General features: G+C 46.8%; 4 protein-coding genes across 4 annotated transcripts; 2 read left to right on the top strand and 2 right to left on the bottom strand.

Moving 5' to 3' along the window:
• Window positions 1–5,897: 5,897 nt before the first annotated feature.
• On the top strand, window positions 5,898–6,551 carry N7506_005508 (uncharacterized protein; the record flags this gene model as incomplete). The annotated part of the gene is made up of 1 exon (XM_056954802.1): window positions 5,898–6,551. The coding sequence occupies one exon, from the start codon at window positions 5,898–5,900 to the stop codon at window positions 6,549–6,551; it is 654 nt and encodes a 217-aa protein (XP_056813691.1).
• A 940-nt stretch (window positions 6,552–7,491) lies between these two features.
• Window positions 7,492–7,778, bottom strand: N7506_005507 (uncharacterized protein; the record flags this gene model as incomplete). The annotated part of the gene is made up of 2 exons (XM_056954801.1): window positions 7,492–7,574; window positions 7,646–7,778. 2 exons carry the CDS (start codon window positions 7,776–7,778, stop codon window positions 7,492–7,494), a joined length of 216 nt encoding a protein of 71 aa, XP_056813690.1.
• Window positions 7,779–8,014: 236 nt separating this feature from the next.
• N7506_005506 (uncharacterized protein) lies at window positions 8,015–8,266 on the top strand (the record flags this gene model as incomplete). Its single annotated transcript, XM_056954800.1, has 1 exon — window positions 8,015–8,266. The coding sequence occupies one exon, from the start codon at window positions 8,015–8,017 to the stop codon at window positions 8,264–8,266; it is 252 nt and encodes an 83-aa protein (XP_056813689.1).
• A 2,710-nt stretch (window positions 8,267–10,976) lies between these two features.
• N7506_005505 (uncharacterized protein) lies at window positions 10,977–11,686 on the bottom strand (the record flags this gene model as incomplete). Its single annotated transcript, XM_056954799.1, has 2 exons — window positions 10,977–11,281; window positions 11,356–11,686. The coding sequence occupies 2 exons, from the start codon at window positions 11,684–11,686 to the stop codon at window positions 10,977–10,979; spliced, it is 636 nt and encodes a 211-aa protein (XP_056813688.1).
• Between the last annotated feature and the right edge of the window lie 13,632 nt (window positions 11,687–25,318).

Genomic DNA, 25,318 nt, shown 5'->3' with positions numbered 1-25,318 from the left:
GTTGTAAAACCGTCATATAGTTTGGACATTTCGCACTGTTGGAACGAAAGTTAATCGGCCAACACAACATTGGGGCTCTCTGACCTGTCAGTAAGAACAAGGAAATTTTAAGATTCAATCAGCAGCGCATGTTTTGCTTTCTTTTGAGGCTTGAGTGATGTAGCTATCCATTTTGCCATATTTCACGGTATTGCGACGGGCCCCAAGCACTATTAGTTAAGGGTAGAACACCAATCTAAACATGGAACTTGAGCAAAAGCATTTTGCTGTTCCAGTTGCAAGCCGATAGATATCCTCTGGAACCCCAAATAGCGATAACGCGGCAGAACAGCGAGTTACGGCTTCGGTCAAAAGAGCAAGGATGATAAGGCAACCATGGGCTGCTGAAACTGAAGGCAAATCAATGCTGTGTGAAGTCATTCTTTGGGTCGCGTTCATTCAAGGCTTTTCGTGTAATGTATAGCATTGACCAGCTGTCTTCAAGGATGGGATGCTGTTCCATCAGAACCTTGGGAAGCTTCCGGGTGCATTATTTTACTCATACTATTTTTCGAGGGCTTGGGGCTGAGACCTGGAAGAATCACAATGAACTCCAGTGGTAGAGTTGGGTATTCAGATATCCATCAACTTGCTATATTGCTTCGATATCTGGCGGAGAGAACGATGCTGCACCAGTGATCAGCCACTCTGAAACGTTGCCTGGCTGCACCGTATCCCTAGCAAAGCCAAATGTAGATGGCCATTTGCTTTTGACGGCTTGATGAAGTACGATACACGTTAGATCAGAAGTTATAATGCACACTTTCAATTCGGAGTCTGTTCTTGAGTCCGCACAAATAGAGAGCAAAATTGTTGCTGCGAAGCCTCAACTGAGGGTCCTCCATTCGTATTCAGCGCCATAAGGTTGAGGCCAGCTGTTTTGTTTAGGCAGGAAATTGAGTATGCTATCCATCAAGAAAGTTTCAGAATCAGATGAGTTACATAGTATTAATTATATATTATGTCTCTGATGGAGTCTTTAAGCTTCCAATGCTCAGTCAAAAAACGCATGGGCTGCATTCAATCATGGCCATGATTTCAGAAAATATCATTAGGTCCGTTCTAATGACCGTTATTCTTGTTCTCAGCCTTGGAAGACTATTTATCTCATATCGATTTCCCTTAGATTGGCCGTGGCACAAAACCAATTTAGCTTTGTGTGCCTTGCCTTGTGTTTTCTTCGCTCTTCTCACTGGATTGTTCTGGAGCAACAGGTTTCCAGCATGGGGCGAAGTGCACTTCTGGGTTACTTCAATATTTCCGCCGCTACATGCAGTAGGTTGACAGTACATGGAACTAGATTATGGTGGGTCTCACTTTAGGCTAATCATGCCATAGTACCTCCCTATAATCTTCCAGCAGCGGAAATACCCAAACACGCCTCGATTACTGCGCACCATGTACCCTTTTTTTGCTGCACTTTCCACGCTGGCTAAGGTGGCATTCTCTCTCGTTGGAACTTTTGTCCTGAGCTCTGTTCATCTGGGCGGTCTCTTTATTCTCTCTGTGGATTACCTGGGTATAGCTGCATGGTATTGGTGGTTGTTTCGACAGTCAACTCTGGGCCGAGCTCAGCTGCGGTGTATCTCGTGTTACCTCTCCGTAGTAGCACTTCTTTTGCTTGTGGTTGCCATAATAGGCATGCTAGGTCATACATGGATGCTCGCACTGGAGGTAATCACAATCATTCCTATTTTACCAACAATACTGACACTCAGCAGGTCGAGCTGGTCCTTGTCTTGGTATCTTCTTTGCAGTTAACCAAGTGAGCCACTGAGAAGTATCTTTGGGTGCCTCCAAATTATTCGCGCCAATTTGACGTCATGGGCAGGGTGACTCAGGCAAGGCTTTCAAAACAGAATTCTATGGATGCCTGCCTAAATGAAAAGAAGTCGGTCAAGGAGACTCGAGGATAATTTGAAAGCCAGCCTTCTAATTAGCTAAAGTAAATTACAATCTGATTGTCCATGATAGGAGATATACCATAGAGTGCTTACTGCTTGAAGGCGCTTGATTGTATATAGTGTGATCCCTTGTTAATCAAGTTGTAAATAGATGTTTACCCTTTCAGAACCATGCATTCAGATCGCAATGTACTTCTTTTGACAACTCCTTGTTGTCCCCAATCTCCGAAACGTTTCATTTTCCACATGCAACTGTCTACAAAATGAGCTACAAAAACAGAGCAAGGATCCTCTGACCAGCTGTCATTTTTATGTACAGGTCCGCTCGAAATCACTTCCACCACTTTATTTTTTTGGGTTTTCTTGAATCTTGGCCAGACCCATTTCAATCTACGCCTTGCCTAGATCATCTTAAACTGTCGAATAGGAAAGGGCCTATGCTCAAGGTTTATTTTGACTGACTTAAAAGAGCGTTCGAGAAACAATCAAAAAGAACAACTTAGTGCAATTAATTCAGATCTACCTTTTATACTAATCGATAGAATGATTGGCAGGATAAGCTTCTTAAAAGAAAGTCCATCTTGACGGGCTAACCTATCGTGCACGGTAGACCTATTTCAGACTTTTTCTCTTGCTAGAGGGTTTCATGTATTTAACGATACATGAACAAAAGTAGAGACTGCGATATGCTACTCTGGGTCTTCATGCGTGCCCTGTATTTGCCTGACCTAACAACGTCTATGGGGCTTGGGACGAAGTCGTCGCATCCAATCCAGTCGAGTTGCCTCTCGCTCGGAAATCGCTGGCTTGTGGCGTGAGCCTTGTTTGGCACCCGCTATTTGGGGTTTACCAGGCTGTCCTGCTGAGAGGGTAACATGCGAGCCGTGAGATCGATGATAAATCCTTACTCGAAGGATTTTGTTGGCTCGCAGCGAAGAAGATGGGTTCGGCGAGCTAGCGCGAATGCTGCGAGTAGCATGTGCATCACGACGAGTGTTCATCTTTGACAGTGGAAGCTTTGAGGAGTTACACAATAATGGCTCCAGGTCGCAGGCGTTCGCCGATCTTTGGTGACGGAGGCGAGCTGTTGCAGTGTTTGTCATCTGAACAGAAAGGTGTCAAGGAAAACATGGAGTCGACTTGACCCTGCACTTTATATATCTCAGATGTCTTGCTGAATGTTTTGACAACGTTGTTAGCGAGCCTGACAGTCTTTACATCAGTTTTTAACCCCCCATCAAGTCACTATGGGTTCCGCCGGCACCCTGGAAAGCAGAAATGCGTGGCAGCGTGAAGGGGACCTAAATAAATAGACTCCTGTACTTTGCTACCACGTTGCTATGACAGCAGTGCTTAGCAGAAATTGAGGGTCGCGGTTGTGTTGTGTTTTGTTCACGCGTCTAGTTCATGAGGCCTAGGTAGGTGAAAAGTCTTACTGGAATTCTGTTGGAGGGCCTGAATCGTCCTGCACCTCACATATCATTTTGACTGTGTCCACGACATGGGGCGCCCCATTTTTGCCTAACAACTTTCAACCGATTCTCAACTAATCCAGGTTCATCACAAACTTTGATCTCATCCAATAGGAATCGACAACTCGGAAAGTGGGGCGACCTACCCATGGGCATCACTTTCTACCTGTGCAAAGAACGAATCATCGATCCTACACCGAGCCAGTCGAGCAAGAAGTCGGTTGCTTAAACATAAATACCCGCGGGATCTCTCCCTTAATTTCGTAGATACCAAAGGTACACTACAATGTCTAAAAGCAGCAACGAAAAGCGTTTCAAACTAAGAAAGCAATGTCGAGAAGCCCTGGCGGCTCATATATGTATTTGTAATCCTATTTTGCCTACCAACCCGGCTAATGTTCCTAGATGACCGACTTCGCCTCGTTGTCCCTCCTGAGAAAGTCCGCCTTCAACCGCGGCCTGAAGATGGATACGCTTGGTCCGTCGCGGGAACGAATGTCGATTTGCTCAAATCAAGTCTAAGCAGTGGCTCGACCAGACTTTACCAGCTGATTTGCAGTAAGCTCGGTCGCTCACTCGAGGCTGTCAACCCGCAGTCCTTGGACACCTCGCAGTCCAATACTGGCGGCCTTCCAAATGACGTAAGCCCCTTGCCAGGTGTGTTGTTGTTCAGAGGTATGGATTGACTTGTTATCTCAGAGGGATACATGAGCCTATATATACAACAATTAGCCAAGTTGATTTCCAATCAACTTGGTCGTCTGTATAGACACTTCGGAGCTAATTCCGACGGTGCGGCTTGGTTCCTGATCTGCACCAGCCTCATATCACAACACTGACACCCGTGGGGATCCCATTGATCGCTGAGGCAGCTGATTCTGACGAGGTTCGTTTGGTGCTGAATTCCTGACGGTGACAGTCTCTCTATTGGCTGATGGTTCGCTTGCCGAGGGGACTCGGATTGGACGAATCAAGGCGTCTAAACTTCCTTCGTTTCGACTGCATTCATCAGCATCCCGACATTGCAGAATTGAGATCAGCTATACTTACCACACACAGCACGACGTGCCAAAGCCTGTACGTCGTTTTAACAAGAAACGGATTCCAAGGTAGCGTGGTGGACATTGATGCGACCTTCAAAGTTAGAAATTCTTTGGGTTGTTGGCGTTATTGGCGGCGTTCCCTCGCCAGCTTTATATGCCATCCCCGTAGGCTCCTTGCCTACATGTCTGCATGGCTGCTGGCATGGAATGCTTTCTTGAAACTGTCAATGCGTCGAAGAATGCATCAGGATGCAGTATGTACTAATATAGGCCGATCAGCCCGGCGAGAAGGGATACCATTCTAGATCACCGCTGCAATTAGCTGCACCTGTCGCTGCACCTGTCGCTGTATGTTACGGTAACTATGCATTGGTAGAGAGGGTCGTTATTGGGATAAGAAGCATCTTTGGCAAAATTGAGATTTGCCTCTATACATTTCGGCGTACAGGTAGGTTGTGATTTCCTTCAATACTTATGGCGCTAGATGCGAGAGTTGAGTACCAAGATAGATTCGGGCTCCAGGGGCCACTGACACGATACGAGGAATCGGTTTAATGTCCCCAGAAGTTATGCTCCAGAGATTTTCTTACCCGGAGTAGACGTTCTCCATGCTTTGATGCTGCCCCATGAATTTCGCAATAGTATTTAAAAAATTGATGTATTCATTCTCACTCTCACCATAGAGGTCAATTGCACTTTGTCAGCAGTCCATTCAATGATGGTGCTGGTGATCAATCTCGCAGTATTGATGGTCAGTGGTGAAGTGCCTCCTATTAATGACTTGCAGGTGATTATTACAGTTCAGAGGTATAGATTTTGTTATTCTGTTCTAGAGAGAAAGATGAAGCTTTAGGTACAACAAGAAGCCAAGTTAATTGGAAATCAACATGGTTGACTGTATAGACATCTCGGGACTATTTTAAAAGATGGCATGGCTTTATTCCTGACATACACGAGCCTCCTAGACAATACCACTGGCTGCTTAATCAGCCCCATGCCATTACAACAAGTGTCGGTTTAAGAAAACATAGGGAGCTCACAAGTATGTGTCAGAGTTCAAGCATGTATAGTGGCTTCGGTAGTTGGTCGCTGGCCAAACATTGTGAATTTTTGGCCAAATGGCGTAGACGTCAAACTCATGCATCCATGAAATGTCACATATGATCTACGCGACCGACGGGCTGAATACGGGAGATTTCTATGGCATTCCTAGGAGCTATTTAGTGAAAGTTACAACTGGAGTGCGTTCAACATATAAAGGTCAAGGAAGCGCTTCACCAGACCGGCCAAATTACAATTCATCCAATCCACAAATACCGCCTTCCGCTGCCTCTAACCGCACCTTTCCGGAGCATTCAGCTTTGCTCTCAACTTCTACAGTAACGGACCCACTCCACAATCTAGAGATTCGTTCTATCCTTTATTTGAAGAAACAAACGATGGGCCAATACTGGCTGGTGGTTTCTCCATCCAGACGCGAGTACACAACGCAGGATTTTGGCGGAAAGCTGTCAGAGTTGCTTTTTTCGTCGTGGCCCAACATTCTGTGTGACCTGATTGAAAACGAGTGGGCTGGCAATCGACTCATCTGTATTGGGGATTACTTAAATCCGACCGATCTCCCTGCCTCGATTCAACAAGACGACCTACACATCTACGCTGAGAGCGATGTAACACCAAAATCTCTCAGCTACGGTGTCGTTCAGGAAGACTTTGAACAATGGTCTTACGAAGAAGAGGAGACGGCGACTCCCTCGGCCACACAAGAATCTGTCAATCGCAAAAATCGAGTCTTGAGGAACTTGACCACCAGTCAATATGTGTTAGAGGCAAAGTTGCAATGTGGAATCACCCTCGGCCACATTGTTCTGATGCGTATCTCTTGGTCGTCAGAAAGCTCAACCGGCATTCCGGGAGGAGAATATCTGACCAAGGGCGACTGGGCTGGTCATGAGTTTGACATTGTAGACGCTGGTATGCTAGAAGTGATGGACGGAGAATGGGAAGACGTCACCGAGGATACCCGCGATGAGGTTCAGGATCTGTGGTCGGGCCAGTTCGAAAAAGGCTGGGAATTTGAAACAAGAAATTGATATGACATGGGCAAGAAGCTAAGAGATCACTTGATGTAAATAATTCTATATACGTGGCTTTGCTGATGAAAGCCCGTGGGATTGATATCTCACGTACAGTTGTATTCCATACCTCATACTCAGCGTCTCATATTCGAAGCTGACATCATCTGAGGCCATCGATACGGGCCGTACTATGAACCTAGATTCATCTACGCGGGGTTTCATTCGCGACTTCATGCATATTCCTATAAAATGTGACCACAGCTCCCGAGAATTAACAACCTCGTTGTGAGGGTCTCACGTATACGTAGATGAATAATCAACATTAAGGAAAGCTATAGTCGACTCTAGATACAAGACGTAGCGCGAGGAAGCAAAAGGAACAGGCTTCCTCGCGTTTAGGGGAACCCATATGAACCATGTGGGGTCCCGCAGATCATTTCTTCAAACATCCTGTATACTCCATGTATATCCCTGACACTGCTGGGGTCAAGATGCGCATTCCCAGGGCTGATACTCCCAGGAACTCGTAGATGGGCCTGAGAGCCAAAGGTCGCGGTGTGAGGATGTAACGTATACGCAGATGAAAAGTCAATACAGTATGTATTAAAAAAAAGCGCTATCGTCTCCCGCGGCATCCATACAACGCACTGGATTCTTTCCTGGAACGCCGGCCACTGTGGTGTTTCGAAGTCGGAGACAAAGCGACATCAGGATGACATTCTGAAGGCCAAATAGAAGCACGATTCAAGGCTACGACCAACGCAAAAATGTATTTTTTCGTTTGATGTGTTGGATTGAGTTCTCGTATCGAAGAGCTCCAAGGTCATCTGGTCGCTACCGACAGTCTCCTCTCTCTCTGTAAATTCGATACCGCACGAGCCCAACGTTGGTAGCATGGCAGAGTACATAATCCCCAGTACTGTATCTCATTGGCCCTGCCCACCCCTTCTACAACTCACACACGACAAAATTGCTCGAGCCATTCCGCAGCCTCGTCGACAGAATCCGCCAATGAGGGTTGTCCACCATCCCGTGCATCTGTTGTCAAGAAGAATAGTCAAAATAAATACATAGTGAAATGATGCACAATGCTTGCCGGATTGACCTACCAGATTTTGAATATTCTGAATCACCCTTGTCTTGATTGAGATCCTGAGTAGACATCATCTCTGGAGATGGGGCAGTCGACCTCCGGGCATGGTCACATTCGAACGCGGGTCCAAGGACACCAGCCGCCGGCATGGCTCGCGATGTGGTTGAGGCAAGGGCTGGTTGAAAGTTATCCAGTGCCCGCTCTAGCTCTCGCGTGAGTGCCCGGGCACGGGAAAAATGCTTTCGATCTTTCATCACTACCAAAGGGGGCTGTATTGTACGATCACATACACGGACACGGAAGTTATAGACTTCCAGGAATAAGCAACAGAGCAGACTTAAGCTTTTTTTATGCTCTTTTAATCGAAGGAATAAAGCGAGTAGTCATGCTATGTAGTTGTATTTGGAGCGAGCTACATCGGGCAAATGAATTCATCATCATCATCATCATCATCATCATCATCATCATCATCATCATCATCATCATCATCATCATCATCATCATCATCATCATCATCATCATCATCATCATCATCATCATCATCATCATCATGCTATGTAGTGCGGAGTTGATGTCGTTTACAAACACGGGTAACCGCGCGCGCCCGCAGGAAACTCAACGGCTAGCATGTAGGTGATGTTTACACGTTCGCTGACCGTTTTCCAAGTATAACTTAGCTACCCATTTCTGCAGGCCCTGAAGACATTGCTTCTCGAGCCGACATCCATCGTTTCTGCGTCCTTTTTGGCCTCCTGCAGCTTTGTTTTCACAACCACCATTCAACACACCGAACCGAACACAAATTCACGGTTTCGCATCCGCTCATCTCGGGTTATCTCGGGGATAAACAGTATCACCTTTTCTAAGTAAGTGTTAAAAGGTTCTCAATCGCTTTGCACGATCAAGCAATGAAGACCTGTCACCTAAGTGAGATTTTCTTTGCACAAGCGCTATGACTGTTTAAAGTGATCCTGTCCCGTCAAATTTATCCTACCTAGAAATTGTATGGAAGAAGACCGGATACAACCGCACCAGTACAGTAGACCAAACGTACACGTTGAAGTTGATGGTGCTCAGTCTCAGATTGCTCCTAGTGAGACAATCAGAGAGCCTGTCCCAAGGACAGGTATAAGAAGTCATAGTCCACCCTAAAAACCCCTTTCCGCTAGTGGCCTTGAGTGTCCCTTGTGTGGCATCAAGTTCAACAGACGCTCCCACTGCACGGAGCACCAAAAGATGCATAATCTTCAATGGAAGTACAACTACCCGTGCAAGGAGTGCGACAGATCGTTCGGAAGAAGATCAGATCTGAAGAGACACATGAGCACAGTGAACCGAACGATCGGAGATGATTAGAAGCAGTTACTCATGCGAGATGTAGGTTCATATCGGGATATTCAAACACTGTCACAACTCATGCGCATGCGGCCGGCGTTCCAGGGCCAAGTCAAATCAAGTGAGCTCATTGGATTCCACTTTTACTAACGGCTTCCAGTCGGCAGTAGCCCCTCAGCCAGGTCATACGTGTCCAATGCCCTCAAAGAGCACCACAGACGAATCCGTGACGGTACGAAGAGCGTGCCAACAAAGACAATCTGAAGAGGCCATTTCATCTGGGCACCCCAACCGAATTGCGCCCATGGACCAAGTCAAATACTCGGATTTTGGGAATATACAAACTGTAGGTCCAGGTAAGCCCATGGACCGACACCAACAGCGTCCGACTTTCCTTGGGCATATTCTCAACTGATGCGTCGCTCGAGTCCCACGCATTACAGGGATCCTTTGGAAGTAATCTGGGTCCAGGGGACATTTGTCACTGCTAAACGATGGTCTTTTTATGTACATACTCAAGCAACCAGTCTGAATTGGATGGAATAGTCAGGGCTATTGGCTCATCTCAGGACCATTTTAAGACCGTCACTTTAAAAGCCCAAGATAATTGTGAATCTAAGATTGAAAATTATAGAGTTAGCTCGCTCGAATCTTCATTCTACAAAATTCCGAGGTACACGAGTCTAACCTGGCTAGTCAAATGATTTAGTACTGCCCCTCACAATTTAAAAAGTCTGTCGGATTGACGGATACTGGTATGTGCTAGTATTGAGGTGTCCCATTGAGATGCATTGATTGTTCTATCTGGATCTTGCTGTTGAAGTGTTATCAGATCTCAGGAGTCGTTCCTAGCGTGTTACAACGCTGGTATGCCGAGCGTACCCCGTTTACCATACAGAGACAAAGAGGGAATGGGTACTTGATGAATAACCTTGTCCTTAGTGGTAAAATACCACCCCTCAGTTCGACAAAGTCTAATCAGGCCACGAAAGGCTTTGGTAAGGTTCTGAGTTCATAGAGTCGAAAACTCTACATGTGGACTTACTGAGATATAGTTGTGGGTTTCATATACAGTAGTAGTAGATTTCATTTACACTGACCCCTCGCAAAGTTGGATTCTAAACAAGAACCCACTAGGCTGGATACGGATTCGTATTTTGGTCTAGTTGGGAAATCAACTTTGCGAGGGGTCAGTGAAAATGAAATCTACTTTTACGACTACATACTACTGTACCTCGGAGTCAAATTTGGCGGTGCGGCTTGGTTCCTGATCTGCACTAGCTTCTCATCACAGCAACCTAGCCGTAATCTTGGACCAAAATCATCATTTCCAAAATTAAACCTTATTGCTCCAGTTGTTCAGATACCTAGCCTCTGAGCACCCTGGACTGCTTCCATATTGTGTATCCAGTCTCACATCTCCAAACTATTGCATGTCCACGTCTCAAGTTGTTGATCGTTGCAATAATGAATATCGATAGCAGAAACATCATTTTTAGTGCAAGTTGGCAGGCCGGAGTGGCGAAACAGCGGTATTCCTGCCAGCGTCGATTAGATCTGAATTGACGCGTGTCGTTTTGATTGCCTCACCCAATGAAGAAGCTGCTAACCTAATAGCAGGCTCATATCTTTCTGGTTGGTGAGAAATAAGGCTTTTGAATTTCACAACGTGTTCTGTGAAAATACTATTGCAGTCTGCATAGAAAAAATCTAACTTCCACTTAAAAGTGTTTGAGATTTCTCGGCTTCCCAGAAAGAGACAGCAAGGCCGAAATCACGCCTTTGGTTTATACTCGTTGCCCGGAGCCTGACTATCAGGGTTATGGTAGAAAAAGATCCTTGTTGAAATGTAAATGGAGGTTTATGCTAAAGGGTACTGTACCAAGGAAATGGACATAAGGAAGACAAGGTTGAGGAGGCGAGAAGGGCGTGGTAATTGGACTGCTGAGAGTGATAAGATATTGTATGATTCAACAACTCTTTCGTTTTGAACTACATATAAACAAATTTTATTAGATAGAAACCCAGATCACTGACTCCACGAGGAGCCAGATACAGCAAATCACACCTGAAACTCCTCGAATTGTGATATAATTTTTCCACCCCTTCTCAGATCCATCCTGTAGCGCAGAACGCACTTCCTTCGAGCAGTACGTAGTCAGGAACCAAGCACCAGAACCGAAATCATAAGTTTTATTCTCACGCAACAAGTCAAGTAGATCTGCGGGAATATTCTCCACGAAATAAAATCTACTTTTCAGCTCGGGAATGCTCTTCGCATATTTCTTATTGAAGGCGGGAGATTGCATATTGCGCGCTGTTATATAATTTTAAGTTACTATAAAGTTCTTCACGGTCTGGCCGAGTGCAGTGGGTTTCGGGTGAACTTACTGCCTTGTCCCAGTATACCGGGGAAATGGTTCTTGTTGTACTTGAAATCGTTACTTTCAAAGGCCATCAGGCTGAGGATTGCGACTTGTTCGGCTTTATTGGTGACGTTGTATGTATTGAAAGATTGGGAGATGGAGTCGGCGGCTGTCTTTGCCGTAGCACATTCTCCCTTTGCTGGAGCGTCGTCGCAGGATTTTGATTGCGGAGCAATTTGTATCAGTTGGGCTTCTGTTAGAGACATATCGTTTGTCGCGAACGAGCAGGGGTTTAGCGCCGCTGTGGAGAAGAGGGCGAGTGATAGGACGAGCGATATGGCGAGGATCGAATGCATGATATTCAGTCACACTTGAGGTAAAACCTGAAGCAATTCTATGCGAGTATCACACAGGATGTAAAAGGGCGATGAAGCTTGTTTCCCGCGTAGTGCAGAAAGAGAGCTGGATATAGAGTCGAGGGAGCAAGGTCGTTCCGGTGAGGCCGCGTCGAATCAAGAACAAATCCGCTGAATTAAAAATAGATAATTGCTTGGGGGCGAGGATTTGAGCGGCCAGTAACCATCTATATCAGACAATGTGGAGTGTTGGTATTGTGATAATCAGAATCATGATGCAACTGCAGATAGATGTAGCTCCAAAAGAAGAGGGATCCCACAACTTATTAACACATCCGCTCGGACTCGCATTCTAGCGGCATTATGAGCGGGTGGTGATAAATAGCATGTTGAAACAAGGTTATTTGTATATTATATGAGGCCACTCATGCGTTCGTTTTACAAAAAAGGGAGGTGGAGGTGAATGCGATTGCAGTATAATGCAAATCCTAACAACCACCACCCCCCCCAAATACAGTCTAGACCAATTGAACTAAGTACCCGCATCGTAAGCTAATGAAGATGGTCGATTGTAAAATTTCAACCGTTAGAACCTGTCGCAAGGTTAACATTATCTATATACGTCTCAGCTCGCAGTAATCAGGGAGTAAACACCCGGTGGGTAATCTTGTGTTGGGAGAATCCAATTATATCGCATGATTAATGACCTCAGCGTTTCCAGAAGCCAGGGCTGAATTTCAACCAACCATGGAAGAAGATGGTTGTGAGGTCATAGCGTTGCACCAATGGTCTCCCCTCGCATCCATCTAGCTCCCGGGAGCTTGATGTAAGTTAGATATGGCTTGTGAGGCCCGGATTTGGCCACAGGCACAGAGATTCACAGAAGCATTTCAATCTTGCAATCCTCTTAAGTTGTATATAAGTCAATCATCTCGGCGTGAAGGACCTTGAAAGCCCACCAGACCTCTAACTGCGCGGCCGCGTAATCGACAACCTACATATTGCCACCTCCGCCTTATTCCCACTGTGGAGCATGGATGCCAAGTCCTTTACCATGACCCCTGAAGAGTTTATACAAGACTAATTATCATGCTAATTCTATTTGTCCTGATTACCCGGCTACTTTTCTTATGGTTTCTCGAAGATGATGGCCTTTTTTTCAGGCAGACTTGGCCCTATACGTGTCATCATTACTTTTATCCGCTGTCGTGACAGGTTTAATCTGGGGCAAGTGCTCATCAACTTGGATCCGTATACTGCTTGGACTCCACTCGATCAGACCATCTATTCAAACTGCAGGTATCATTGTTACAGCATCACTAAGAAATAGAAGAGGCTTTCTAAGCAGTAGTTCTACTGAATTCGAAAAGGTCAACTAAAGTATTTTATGACGAAATAGGACACATCGCCTCGAAAAGACAGTTTTTCACCTTTCTCTTGCATTGTCCGATAATCCTGCCAGATTGAGTCTCGAGGAGTGATTCCAGTCATCGAGTACGCCAACCAGCCTCTCCCTGGATAAATCCAATGCCTGCTCAAAAAAGCGCAGCCGGACTAGCTGCTTGTCGTGACGAGTCTGAAGACCGTCCCTCTTTTGTCTCAGGTTCGTATCAGCCTCCTTCAAGGCCATGTTTTCCTGCTCTAGCTTCTGGCCATCAATGTGCTTGGACACGCATGACTCCCATAGGCGTCGATAGAGTCCGACAAGTCGAGCTGCTGGAAAGCCGAACTTGGGATCGTCGCTCTCGAGGTCTGCTAGAACCTTCAAGATGGGTTGAAACGGCTCGGTCGCCAGGGTGTGTCTTGTTTCTGCTTCCTGCTGCGAAGTGGAGGGCTGCAATGGTCAGCAAAAGCGTTTGAAGCCGAATCGTTTCACTTACCAACGGCACATGGTCAGAATTTTCCTGTGATTTGTCTTTCTCATCACGGATGGGCAATTCACTGGGCTGCTGATCTCCTTCTTTTTCTTGGTGTGGCGAGCTGTTCGGGGCATCCATTTTGTCCGCAGGAAAAAGTCACGGGTCTGGTTAATACAATTTCCATCGATCCTTAGTGTCCCTTATAGACTGCGCAGACGCAGGCGACTACATAGAGAATTTTACGATTATCACAACTGTTAATTGATGCAGTCAGATTTTGACAAAAGTTTTGTCAGTTTTCGGGGGGCTGTTGACAGTGTATTCAACAATAGGGATAGTCGGTCGGGGAAACTGATCAAACCTCACGATGTTGAGGGCCAAATGAACGCTTGTTGAAGATATATGTTTTAATCAGACACCTCTTTCCTTTTCGTTGAACGCCTCAGAAATCCGAACAAATATATTGTAGAACTTGTAGTCATTAAAAAAATTTTCAAATTAAAAAAAAAAAATTTTTTTTTTTTTGGTGCGTCTTCATGGTCGCAAGTTCGGAAATTGAGTGTTGACAACCTGTGGCCAAGCTTCAACGGGTTGACGGGTCGAGCACGACCTCGCTTTCTGCAGTCTAGAGGGACAGACCCACATCTCAACACAACCACATAACACTAAACCGAGGCTAGGAAAAAAGTCCATTATTTCGATAGATGAGATTGTAAGCGCTTTCCGGTGATTCAACGTTGAAACGTTCACAGATGAGGTATCAGAACAAGAAATATGAGCCTTTCATTGCGGATTGAATAGTACTCAGTGCCTCAATTTAAGAGGGCCGTGAAGGATTCAACAGTCAGCCAACGTTTCTTGACCAACTCAGCATGCTTTTGCTCAACACGACGCTTGCTCGTCTCCCTCGCTGAGCATCTAACGCATTAAAAATGTCGCTGCAAACAGTTGCGGTTAAAAGAAGACGTGAGTTTCAACAGGGCTCAATTATTACAGGTGTTCTTCAACGCTGCCTGCCTAGCTTCCAATTGACAGAAGCCGAGAAGCCTATAAGTACGTCCTCTGCCACCTGTAATCTGCCCTACACTTTCTTCATTTGACTACACACAGTCGAGCAGGCTTGTGTCTGAGCTACTTGATAAGTTCTTCCCCATTGACCCGGTACTGAAGTTCCATAGTGTTAACATTTTATACATCTTGGATGAGGAAGCCAGACAATGCCTGTGAGAGATACAGGTTCTATTCCCACACCAGATGCACTGCCATTCACCCCAGCCGATCAAAGATGCGAGTTTTGAATTAGCTGGTTCAATTGTCCATGTGACGAGGTCTCCGCCACAGCAGCCGACTGAGCTGATCTATTGTACCGCCTCTGTATGTATTCCCAAGAGAAAGGGCGAGTATCTGCATCGCAGGTATGCGAATCTCAGCCTGACTTGTCTGAATCCTACTGATCCTGAAGACGATATGATTGCAAAGACCGACATTCGACCACTATGCACGAGCGCAAGGGCCGCGACTCTTTGCCGTTCTTCATACCTAGGCTTGGCCACCAGAAAATGTGAGTCATGGGTTATGTCGCCGATCTATAAGCTAATGAACGATGGTGAACATTGACATCGCACCAGAGGTCCTCGAGAATACAGCAACCTTTTCCGAGACAGAAAGATTTAAAGCTCAACGACTGGTGCGCGCCCACGTAGGACGCTGAATCTCCGATCAAACAAAAGACCGTTCCGATCCACGACGGTCAAATCCCCCAAACCAAGCTCACAAATCCGAACTCCTCTCGTTGCGCGCTCCCGACAAACCATCCTGGGCCCCAGCCCCGTTAGTGCTCTACACAAAGCCACTGCCTACACCCTGTTCTTGGCCCCGTCGCTTCAGACCACCCACCATACCCTAGCTGGAGCGTATGAATCAAAGCAGCGACCAAATAAAGGTGCGAATATTCGATTGCGAGCTTCGCTGAATAGAAGCTTGAAATGTCCATTCTTCCTAGCAATGTGAGTGATTTATCGCGTCCTCTGCTGCGCTATATCATTTATTGTGAGAGTTTTTGTGCCCCAGAACACCAACATCATTACTGATTTTCATGCCATTGTACATAGGAGCAGCCCATCGCCACTGTGAAAAATACCTGTTGGGAGTTCTATCGCCGCATCGGAGATAAGACCAAGGCGTCACTACGACGCGTGATCCATCGCGTCTTCTGCCTCAACTTCACCGCCCTCACCATGAACGGCAGAGTGTATGAACCTCTCGCCGTCCCCATCGCGAGGTCTTATCCCATTGCGACTGTACAACTTCCTGTCACAGTTACTTTGTCACGCGCCTTTGGCTCTTAGAAGTTGCCCGGTGCACCCAGCGCAGCTTATTCGAAGCGACAGCCGGAGAGTGCGACGAAGTGGATACAGCATCATGTCAAATGGCATGAATGGTGACTGCATTGATGAAGACAATTGTAAGTGATCTCGTCGGTAAGATATGACCACGAAGCTCATTGATCGTTTCGTCTCAAGCGAACGTTCTGCGAACTTTATGAACAGGTAAGTTATAAAATCTCGTCAAAGTGGTAAGCCTTGCTGACTCGTATCGTACAACAGGACACCCTGATTTTCTCTGCTCGAGCTCCCCCGTACCGATGCGATCGCATGCTGTCTATCACTTCCACATAACTACTGGTGGCATTGATGATAAGCCAATGTAAGGTCCAGATCGTCTCGGCCCTTCTCTCAGTCGACTCTGTGCATCGGTCATGTGCTGATGTGTCTACCCGATACAAAGCTCAGGCCACAATGGGCTTATACCACCATGTCTCGGCATTCGAACACCGCGAAAGAATAGGTTCCTTGTGGAACGAATTCCTGGCGTCCAATGGGTGATCCTCATTATCCTCGATTCGCATCTCACGTCTTTTGATGCCTGGCAGCCCGAAAGACACCGGGATGAGCTCATGTTTCAGTCTGACTCATGGCGGACGAGTCCTCTTTCACCGACGAGCAGGCTGTGAGTCTAGATCTGCGCGCAAGGAGAAGGTGAGGCGGGGCCCCATTATTTCGAGCCTACAGATGAACATTGGTCATATCAGGTACGAACCGATAAAAGGAGACGGTAGGGTGTCGAGTCATAGCCGAGTCAACTAGAGAGCACGAGCAAAGAGATGCCGTCCGATAGTTTCACCTGATCCTACTCCGCGTTGCTGAGCCGGTCGATGTATTTTAGCGGTGGAGCTAACAAGCGAAAACGAACAAGTGAACATGAATCAACTGGACATGCACGACGCTGCATCAAGAGCACCGTCAACAGTTGTGGTGTCTTTGGATATACGCTGGCTGGACCTGATGCCTAAGCACGCTTTTTTCTATCCAAGCCGAGTGACGTGCAAAAAGACCATTTCCCCTGGATGTCATTGTATCTGCAGGTTGGTCAACCCGAGCACGTTTATCTCTTACTGAAATCTTCTTCTGACATATCGTGTGCAAGCGGTTTTCTCGGGGAATGGCTGAGCTCTCTACGTCCCCTACCTCGGCTTTCCTTGAGCATCAATTATTTGTCAGACGCCGCGCTTTGGACTGGTATACCACTGTTCAAGCAGGTTCTTTGTGAAGGTGAGTTGGATGTCTGCACAACTTTACTCAGAGCCATCCTCTGTGCGACCTCTCTGACTATCTATGACAGCCTATGCTCAAATTTCTACCCCTAATCAGCATTCATATGATTGCTTTCGGCGGTATTGGTAACGCGCATGTCTGCTGCGGCTCCAATCCAAGTCCGTCGTAAATGCTGGCGGAATCGTCTTTACCAGATCTGGTCAAAATGGCGCTTGCTAGACCCGATCGGGCTGCAACCATGTTCTCTACACAGTAGAGTATTCTCGATCGCGTGAACTCGAGTACTATACCCAAAAGCAATCGCGGTCGCTTTGGGTGCAGTAGTGGATGATGATAATGGGAGAGGACAGGCGATCTAAATCGTAGTTGCTTACGGAATTATTCACGGGGTTGCGACGGCTGCCATGTAGAAGCAGCTAATCGGAAAGATTTGAGCCAAGCCCCTCAATTTCTTAGCTGTCTTTATCGGGAATCCACTTTGACTCGCGACCGTTGTGGATGTAGGCATTCTACAGCAGAGTGAGTGACTTGCAAGCCGCCTGAAACGGCAAATCCGACTACGCGAGGAACAGTCTATCGCATCACCGTGATTATCTGAGCAACAAAATGTATTTCGAGCGCTCTTTCAATGCTTCATCTAGACCTGGTAGATCTGATCGTGGGTTTTTGCCTCATTATAGCTTCACCGAGGGATATTGGTGTTTGCATTGGACCAGCTCAATCGAATTGGAGGCTGTGTGCCAAAAATACAGTAAACTCCAGGGGATCATCGTAGCAAGTGATGTCAAATGGTGCAGAATGAAACAATGAAACTGATATTTCTGTCATATGTAGACTTCCAGACCGGCAAAAGCCCAAAGCCCAACCCGACCCCAACCTGCAGATAGGCTATGGGCCTAAGGTAGAAAAGTTCCCTGGGCTTTCGTGGGGCCCAATGGGCCGAACACAATATAAACATGCCAACTCTTGGCATTTGCATAAGTAGTGTAGATTTTCCCAGCATCAATTATCTGTGGAAAAGGACACCCATTGTGAGAAATTAGCTAGCTTTGGGTATAAAATTGAATTCTATAAACCTAAAAATGAGGAGTTCCACCATTGAAAATGTCATACTTGAATAGGAAGATGCGCCTACTTCTGCTTTTGAGAAATATATATATCTATGTGCTGGCGCTCATGAATTCTCCAAGTGCCAGAATAGTTCAAAATCCTGGTAAAATTCGACTTTTTCTTGGTAGTTCCTATGCAAACGGGTCTACAGTGTCGCCATTGTTTTCCATGACTTTTATTATCAGGTTGTTGCCGTTGAATCTTGATATCTTGCTTCTTGGAGTAGTTGAACCCTCGGATTGGGCCAGGGAAAACGTCGGGCCAAGATCTGGGCTTACAGACTAGTTAGAACATGCATAAAAAAAGACGTTAATCAGCAGGGTTATGAATGCCAAGACGGTAGTTGTGTGCATAGAAATGGGCTTGGTTGGGCTTTGCTGAAGTCTAGTGACCATTACTCAACATCACCGCCTGGCCATATACCACAATACACACATCAACACCCTCGTCCATACTATCGTCAACGACCATCAACGACCATCAACGTTCATCAACGACCACCAACGTTCATCAACACCCATCAACACCCATCAACATTCCTCAACACCCGTCAACGACCATCAACGACCATCAACGACCATCAACGACCATCAACGACCATCAACGACCATCAACGACAATCGACGACCATCAACGCCCGGTCAACACATCCACGACGCACCCAAATACTCACCATTTTGTTCGCTCCACGCCCTGATGGCAGATACATTCTATTGCGGCGGGAAGACTAGTCGGCCGCAAACCATTAAGACAGGAGGGTTGGGAATACGGCACTCGATAACGAAGGTTGAAACATGAAGTTACGATTCTGATATTGGTTTGCTTCTATCTAGGGCTCATTTTATTTCTCCAATGACGATCATTCGAAATACAAAATACATCATCAAGATGGTGCGCAGGTCTTTGCTTCTTCGAGTACTCTTGATACTCGAATACTGGTCCCTAGCACCACGAAGAGGTGCCTGCACGGGCTAGAGGGGCTTCTTGTCGCAGATGTCCCTGCGGAGACTCTTGGTATCGCAGATGTCCCTGCGGAGACTCTTGGTGTCGCAGATGTCCCTGCGAGGCGCTTTGTTGACGCAGGACCTAGTCTGCGGCGAACTTGGTAATGCAGCGGTCTCCTGCAGAGAACTTGTTAACGCAGCGGTCTCCTGCGAGGTAGTCTTGTTCAAGCAGCACCTCCCTGCAAGGATTGTTGTTAACGCAGACCTATCCTGCGAAGCACCTTCTTACACTCGTGGGGCTCGGGGCAGCGAGGGAGCACATGTCTTACATCGCGGGGCTCGTGGCAGCGACAGCCGTGGTCACGGAAGCTCTCAAGCCCGTAGGCAAGAGGGACACCATGACACATCGGAGTGTGAGGACCGAAGCCCTGATTTTTTTTGGACTGGGAATTTGGCTCCTTTTATAATTTTTCGGCTACCTCTCGACCAAGAAACCAGTTGCGCAGTTGGTAGCGAGAATCACTGTCTCGTTATTGTCGTTGAAGACATTTGAACAACGTTGAAATGGTGTTAGGAGACCTTGTGGCCTACAGACTCAAGTTTCAACTTGGATTCATTGCGTTCAAAACCTGCGTTGAGTGTGGTGCACCACTTCACCAACTGTTGAAAAGACAGTGGTACCCCAAGAAAATGATTCTCACATCATTGAAATTGCAATTAAATCGCTCAACGCGGTGGCAGACTACTCTGCCCGTTTTGACCATGGTCACTAGCCACGGTCATCGTCTCTTTCGTGAGGGCTGAGGTACTTGAACAGATGCCGCAATAATGGGTTGGACACTGTGGCAGACAGTGTCATTCGATTTTACCGGCTGTTGGCCATAGGACGTGCCTCCCATTGATCCCACTACAATCCTCTGCCTATTTCTAGTTTCGCGCTACTCGAACGGTACTTTTCTTTGTTGCTCGCAACCAAGTGATGTTGCCTCCCCTAATACTTCTGCTAACTGTCGGTACAGACGCTATGATATACTACCAAATCCAGGGTATAAGTTGTTTTCCTTGACGGAGAATCGAAAGTGTAGACTTTGTTAGAAATCTCAGAATATAATCCCGAGTCCAGTTTCCAGGACAATGAAGTGGGTTATTTCAGCTACCATGGCTCACGAGCTAGATTCTCGTGATCGCCACCCCCTCGCCAGATTGCAACGCTGCTATCACACTGTTGAGACCCTAGATACAAATAGCACCCAACGGACCAATCAAACACTGCGCGTGACTTTAGACAGACGCAGGTACGGTTCAGCGATGCAGATCCCAGGGACGACCCACGGGATAGTAGATCACGGAGGTTCTATTTGTGGCCCGCAGAAGAAATCGGAAGGATCTGCAAGGGTCCAGACACGATCCACAATCTAGTCTTGACGGGCCGTCAGAGTACAGATGGAACAGGTCTTTGTTGCTTGGGCAGTCGGTTGGGGCAGATGAGGTATTTGGAATGTCACAGACTTTTTGCAGCGAGATCCGATCCGCGGTTCAGTTGCCCTCGCAAGAGAGACTGGTCCTTCGTACAGGGGGAAGCTCCTGCTATCTTTATCTAGTCTATAGAACGTTCCAGAAGCTATGTCTTTTGTCTTGCATAAACCTTCCTCGTACAAACTATACTTTCTTTGAGCCTGACCCATCCTCTCCATCTGCCAAATTCGCCGGCTAATTTGATATCTCTAGCAGATGCCTTGTAGAAAATATGCTAACTACAAACAAGCCACATGAGCTTACGTAAAGTGTCTCCGGTTTTTGCACTAGAACAGAGACATCGATTGGCTCCCGAACAAGGGTCGGCATTGTGGGCCGGCACTCCTACGGCCCTTAACTTTATTTCAATCACCTTGCGCATCTTGATCATGACGCTGAATGTAGGGGGTCTTCCTGATAAAGTATTGTTCTCTTGCGATATCCTATATATCATCCGACCGAGATGCTGGTGATTCTACCCTAGTTCTCTCATATTTTGGGCTGCAGGGCTTGATTACGAGCAACCTGGAAAGCAAGGGAAGCATAAGCTTGTAGATAAGCTTTGCTCGGGGATCATTCATCACCGCCGCATTCTCTCACCTAGCGACCGTTTCCATGGTTCGCCGAAATCTTAATTTAGGGTTCTGCGAATGATCGACGATCCCCGCCAAGTTCTACGGCCTGTGGGATAACCTTAGCCAATTCCAGACCGATCCCCACCGGGTATTGAATAATGTAAAACCAACCAGACTTTGGTGGCAAACAAGCAAAGTTTTCCCATCCAAAATAGCATGACTTTCGTGACTCATTGGCCAGGATGTATTCCAAATTAAGCCACAAGTGTGGGATGTACAGATGGCAGATCATGAGCCTTGCAAACCCGATCGCAACCTCCGATCTGATGATCCAGCTCTCTTAAAAATCCTGAACGACTCCTCCTTTGACATTTGGCCAGATTTGGAGTTGTTCGTAATTCCAGCGTAACTCAGGTGCAATCATGGCTGGCATTCGAAAACTTCCGTACACTGATCACAGACAAAGCTTTCGGAGCCGATTACAGCGCGCTCTGTCCCTGCTACCCTCCGAGTCTGAGGTTATCCGGAGTCCGTCAAGGTCTGCGGCGGGTGAAACTACAGAGGACGAGGCATCTGTTCAAGAAAATGACAACTTTGGCAACGAACGCATCGGTATCTCGGCGGATTATAACCAGGAATCTCCTTCACCACACAGGTGTAGGAGCCCGAGATCCGAGAACGAACTGGAACTACCCCGACAGCATAATATTTCTGGAGACTGCAGTATGATTGCCTTACAATGTGTCGCAGAGTGAGTGCCACAATCCTCCTGAAATGATGTTTTGCGATACGTTTGCTTACAACATTAAGTCTAGATATCCGAACGAAGTTAGTCGTGCGACCGAGCGGAAAAGAACGAAGGCTGACTTTTTCCAGGTCCATGCAAAAGTCACTGGATAACCAAAACAGCTGGATTGCAACTATTCGCAGTGATCTGGAGGACATCCGCAGTCGTTTGGCGGTTGTGGAGACAACTATGGAGATGGTGGCCAAAGAGGGGGAGAATGATACTACAATGGGCATTGCAACTAGGCGAACGCTTCGGTCACAGCAGTGATCTGGATCAAGATTTGATGAGGTGCTAGTTTAGATTCTAAAGCCTGGAGTTGGCCCTTGACGGTTGAGGTGCCATCATGCAATTGTAACTTCAGACCAATCCTATCTCACCGGAGCAGACTCTAACTTGAAGCTGTATATAACCGTAAGGCTGGGGAACATTAGACAAAACGTTGCTATAAATTCGGTATGACGAGACTAAGCTCGTTGCTGATAGCTTGATAGCCGTATAATGATACTATAAGACAGGCTATCAAGGTTTTCGGGGGTTTAAGCACTTGACGATCATTTTAGCCATTACCTCTCCCTGGCCCACTGGATCCATCCTCAAGTCCCAGCGGTGGATCATTTGAGATGCATTGATAAGCCGTCGTACTCTTGGTAGATTATTCCAAATCTTATGACCCACGGATACCCCGCTCAATTGAGTTTCGATGACTGCGGGTGGAATAGTGATGCACCATAGCTAAAGCCAGCATCGTTGCCTGCCATTTGGGACTCGATTACCTGTCAAGTCACCAGAGAATCCTCGGACAGACGATGCACGCAAAAGAACTGAATTTTCTTCATGACTCGTAGGGCCAAAAAAACTTGACAGAGATGGGATTGCGTTACCTATTAAATGGTCGGTGGAGACCATGGTTGTGATCAGTCACTTTCGATTGCTTTCCGGACGATCATGACCCACCGAGCTGGGGACCCTGCGCTAACCATATTCAGCGGCCACGGAATATTCTCCGAGGCTGCCCTTTGGCGGAACGAAAGTCTAATTAAGAAAACTGGTCGACGCATATCTATCTTTTACTATTCCATGAGACTGTGGTGGTACTGGTGAAGATTATGTTATGAGCTATCTATATGCGTAGTGGTCATATGAAATCGACTATGTGGTTCGCCACAACAAGCAGAACGGGCCCAAGCCCCAAGCCCTTCATTCTTCACACAAGCGATGCATACTGGTTGGTTGATTCTGGCGCTTGCTGGGTAGCAAGAGGATAATCACTCGATGCGGAAAACCCGGGAAGGGCATCGTGACCCAAAGACACCAGCGGACTGTACTGGTCGGGCCAAGTTCTGTGGATCACTCCAGAGCCCGGCAAGTAGGATGCCACTCTATAGTTGTGAAGGGATTCGATCGTGTTCCAGAACCGAGTGGTTGCCGATGTCAGCTCGCCATGCGCCTGATGCAGGACGGGCTGAATATCGTGCCATGAAATCTGGTCCTGCATAGTGGCGTTCACTGACTCCTGCTGCTGCTGAATCTGGCAGAGCTCTCTTTCAAGCCTCTGTTTTTCAACCAAGGCTTTGTCTTTTGTTGTGATTGCTTGCTGTAATTTCGAAATCTCCCGGGCCTTTTCATCATGCAGACGCTGCATGGACTGAGAATGATGGGCTCTTTCATCGGCTACCGCCCCAAGAGCGAGTTCAAACTCTTCTTGAATCTGATCCATCATATGCAGACATTCCCGATGGGTTGCTTCGTCCTCTTTATGCCTGGTGCTTTTCGTCACAGAATGTCCCTGGAAACGATGGTCAGCCAATAGCACACTGCATAAGGAAGATCACATGATGACCTAGAGTACGGCAAGATACAAATAAGCGAGAGTAAGTGAGAGTGTGACATACAATTCCTTTGCGTACATTCGCTACCGAGCTCAGAAGGCCACGGTCCGCCTTGGACGTAGAGCCCGCCGACCGGACAGAACAGGGCGAACCAGCACGCGACCTGCCCGAACGGGACTTTGCTTTGGCGGCAATGCGCTCTGCACTCCGAGGGGGCTTGGGGTCATTTGCCATATTGATTTCTTCGGTTTGAGGGGTTATCGTTGATTCAAGTAAGACGCAGGCAAACTGGAAAAGATGACTGAGTGTAATAGCCCCTGAGATGCAACGGCTTTAAAGGTCTAGGTGGAGACCAAAGAAAAGACCTGAAACGAGGTGAAGGCGCTGTTAGCCCTTGCCAAGGCTTTATTTGCTAGCCTCTGGACCATGGGCAGAGATGATCGAGGAACCATCCTGCACGCCGAACCCCATTCGATGCTAGCTCAAATTAGAAAAAAATAGGAAATAAATTCAAGAAAAGGAGAGAAGAGGACAAAAATAAAAAAGAAGAAAAAGAAGCTTGGGGGTCCATTGTGGAGGAAGTGATCGGCCGGTCCGCACTGCATCCATCCAATCAGTGTTGTTTCAATACCGGCTGGATTTGAAGACTCAGGGTCAATTTTGTACGAGAAGAATACTCTTTGCCCTTATTATAGTTCACTTGATATCTCTTGCACAGATATACATTCACGGTGTCATCTGATTACGATCAGCGATCCTCCCCCGTCACGTCTCTCATTGATGCACGCTGTTATATCAGAGGCAACATCTAAATTCTAAGCCGTTCTACGACAACAGAACCAAATTATGGTTCCCAGGACAACAATATGAGCAATTTTAACTACCAAGGCTCATGATCTGGTCCCTCGTCCATTGCCACCTTCGCGAGATTGCAACGCTACTATCACACTTCTGATGAGACCCTGGATACATAAAACACCAGTTGGACCAATCAAGAAACGCGCGTAAACATGGATCGACGCTGAGAATCTTCTGGGATAAAATTCCTAGTAATGACCCTTGGGACATTAGATCAAGGAGGTTCTATTTCTGGAATCGAGAAAAAAAGTGGCAGAACTTGGAGAACTCCAGGCAGGATCCAAAACCTTACACTTAATGATCCGTTGTCAACGAGTGGAAAGTTTTCGTTGCTAAGGATGTACGATTTAGACAGGTGAGATATTCGGAATATCACGCAATCTTCCCAGAGCAAAATGGTTAGCTAAAAAAGCTGTGTGATCATGGTTCCCCAGAACCCTTTGGCCATTTGTCGGTTGCTACAATTCTGGTTCTTCATTCACGTAGTTTATAGAACGTTCTAGATGGTATCTATGTCACTTTTCATCAGCCATCCCCA

Source organism: Penicillium brevicompactum (genome assembly GCF_028827555.1).
Source record: "Penicillium brevicompactum strain IBT 35665 chromosome Unknown utg000003l_segment0_segment0, whole genome shotgun sequence".
NCBI lineage: Eukaryota > Fungi > Ascomycota > Eurotiomycetes > Eurotiales > Aspergillaceae > Penicillium > Penicillium brevicompactum.
This window is presented reverse-complemented; position numbering and strand designations above follow the sequence as displayed.